General features: G+C 39.6%; 1 protein-coding gene across 2 annotated transcripts in view; it reads left to right on the top strand.

Annotated features, from left to right (window-relative positions):
- Positions 1 to 2,261, top strand: part of bkgd (beta-keto-L-gulonate decarboxylase) — a 22,987-nt gene extending 20,726 nt beyond the window's left edge. The window contains exons 6-7 of one of the 2 annotated variants that reach the window (XM_082959639.1): positions 1,526 to 1,642; positions 1,726 to 2,218. In XM_082959639.1, coding sequence (XP_082815765.1) covers positions 1,526 to 1,642; positions 1,726 to 1,899 — 291 coding nt within the window. In that variant the 3' untranslated portion in view covers positions 1,900 to 2,218. 2 annotated transcript variants of the gene reach the window in all.
- The last annotated feature ends 243 nt before the right edge of the window (positions 2,262 to 2,504 follow it).

Consider the following 2,504-nt stretch of genomic DNA (forward strand, 5'->3'; position numbering starts at 1 on the left):
TACTTTGCCTCAGTTCATCTTTCCCTCGATCCTGACTAGTATCCCAGTCCCTGCCGCTGTAAAACATCCCCACAGCACGATGCTGCCACCACTATGCTTCACCGTAGGGATGGTGGCAGATTTCTTCCAGACGTGACGCTTGGCATTCAGGCCAGAGTTCAATCTTGGTTTCATCAGATCAGAGAATCTTGTTTCTCATGGTCTGAGAGTCCTTTAGGTGCCTTTTGGCAAACTCCAAGCGGGCTGTCATGTGCCTTTTACTGAGGAGTGGGTTCCGTCTGCCCACTCTACCATATTTTTTTAATATATTATTTTTATTTTTTATTTCACCTTTTTATTTAACCAGGTAGGCAAGTTGAGAACAAGTTCTCATTTACAACTGCGACCTGGCCAAGATAAAGCAAAGCAGTGTGACACAGACAACAGAGTTACACATGGAGTAAACAAACAAGCCAATAACACAATAAACAAGTCAATGACACAGTAGAAAAAAGAGTGTGTATATATATATATATACAGCAAAAGGTATGAGGAGGTAGGCAATAAATAGGCCATAGGAGCAAATAATTACAATTTAGCAGATTAACACTGGAGTGATAAATGAGCATATGAAGATGTGCATGTAGAGATACTGGTGTGCAAAAAGAGCAGAAAAGTAAATAAAATAAAAACAGTAAGGGGATGAGGTAGATAGATGGATAGGGTGGGCAATGTACAGATGGGCTATGTACAGCTGCAGCGATCATAAAGGCCTGATTGGTGGAGTGCTGCAGAGATGCTTGTCCTTCTGGAAGATTCTCCCATCTCCACACAGGAACTCTGGACCTCTGTCAGTGACCATCAGGTTCTTGGTCACCTCCCTTACGAAGTCCCTTCTCCCCCGATTGCTCAGTTTTGGTACCCTTCCCTAGATCTGTGCCTTGACACAATCCTGTCTTGGATCTCGATAGACAATTCCTTCGACCTCATGGCTTGGTTTTTGCTCTGACATGCCTTGTCAACTGTGGGACCTTATATAGACAGGTGTGTGCCTTTCCAAATCATGTCCAATCAATTGAATTTACCACAGGTGGACTCCAAGTTGTAGAAACATCTCAAGGATGTTCAATGGAACAGGATGCACCAGAGCTCAATTTTGAGTCTCATAGAGAAAGGTTTGAATACATATGTAAATAAGCTATTTCTGTTTTTAATACATTTTCAAAACCTGTTTTTCTCGGTCATTATGAGGTATTGTGTGTAGATTGAGGATTTTTATTTTATTTAATCAATTTTAGAATAAGGCTCTAATGTAGCAGTGGAAAAAGTCAAGGGGTCTGAATACTTTCCGAATGCACTGTATATGTCCAAAAAGGATGTAGCAATTGCAATTGCCCCTTAACTAATTTTCATGACTTAACATGTTTGTCATCAAACCACAGCAATGGACACCAAAAGTGTCAGAATTTATGTAGGCATTTTTACTGAGGCCTCAGAGAGCATTACCAAATCCCATTTGTTGTTTTTCTGGTGACCCTGTGCATAGCCAAGGGAGTTCTCAACCTGCCCACTCAACTCCAACGATGATGTTAACAAATGGCTGAAACATTTTGAGGTCAGCGCACCACTGATATGCCAGTCTGTGATGGTCTCCAGAGACCCCGTAAGTATAGACTTAATCTACGATCCCTAACTGGACCTTTTTCTTTTTGCTCTTTTTACTAACTCTTTCTTTTTACTATCCAGGGTTTGGACCTACGTGTGGAGCACACTCACTGCTTCAGCCACCATGGAGAGGGTGGTCACTACTACATAGACACCACTCCTGACACTGTGGAATACCTGGGTTACTTCATGCCTGCCGAGTTCGTCTACCGCATCGACCGACCCAGTGAGACCCACGAAGTTGGGCGAGACTGAAACATGACACAACTTGACAGTCAAATTAATGTTAGAAAATCTTACCTTTTTGATGTTGATTATCTAACTGAATCAATGATTGATGATCAACTACAATCTATTTTACTTTATGCATTTTTCTAAAGGCCTTTGATTTGATGATTTTACAACAAAGACCACATTTGTTTTAGTCAGGACAATATTGTGCAATTAATTAAAACTAAACGTTTTCAACAATAACTCAAACATTTCATGAATCGTTTGATAAAAATGCATTTGATTCAAATAATTGTAACATTTCATTACGTTGTACTTTAGGGAATAAACTACCTGTCAGTGACGTGTGTGTGTGTGTGTGAAAATAAATGAAAAAATAACGAATGAAAAAAATATACATTTCATTATTATTTGTAGATCAGTCAGTCACAATTTACTCATGATAGTTTGCTGTTTTGATCTTCTTAATCACGGCCACTGACATGACATGTATGTTTCTACCTTATACCAGGTAATGGAATGCAGAAAGGTATGTAGAAAGCTTCGCTGCCTTTCATGGTTGTCACTAGTTAAGAAAAGTCAAAAGTGGCTATATCATAAATATCCCTGCACATTTCTTAATTTAAGGT

This window comes from Salmo salar, chromosome 13 (assembly GCF_965601325.2).
Source record: "Salmo salar chromosome 13, fSalSal1, whole genome shotgun sequence".
In the NCBI taxonomy this organism is placed as follows: Eukaryota; Metazoa; Chordata; class Actinopteri; order Salmoniformes; family Salmonidae; genus Salmo; species Salmo salar.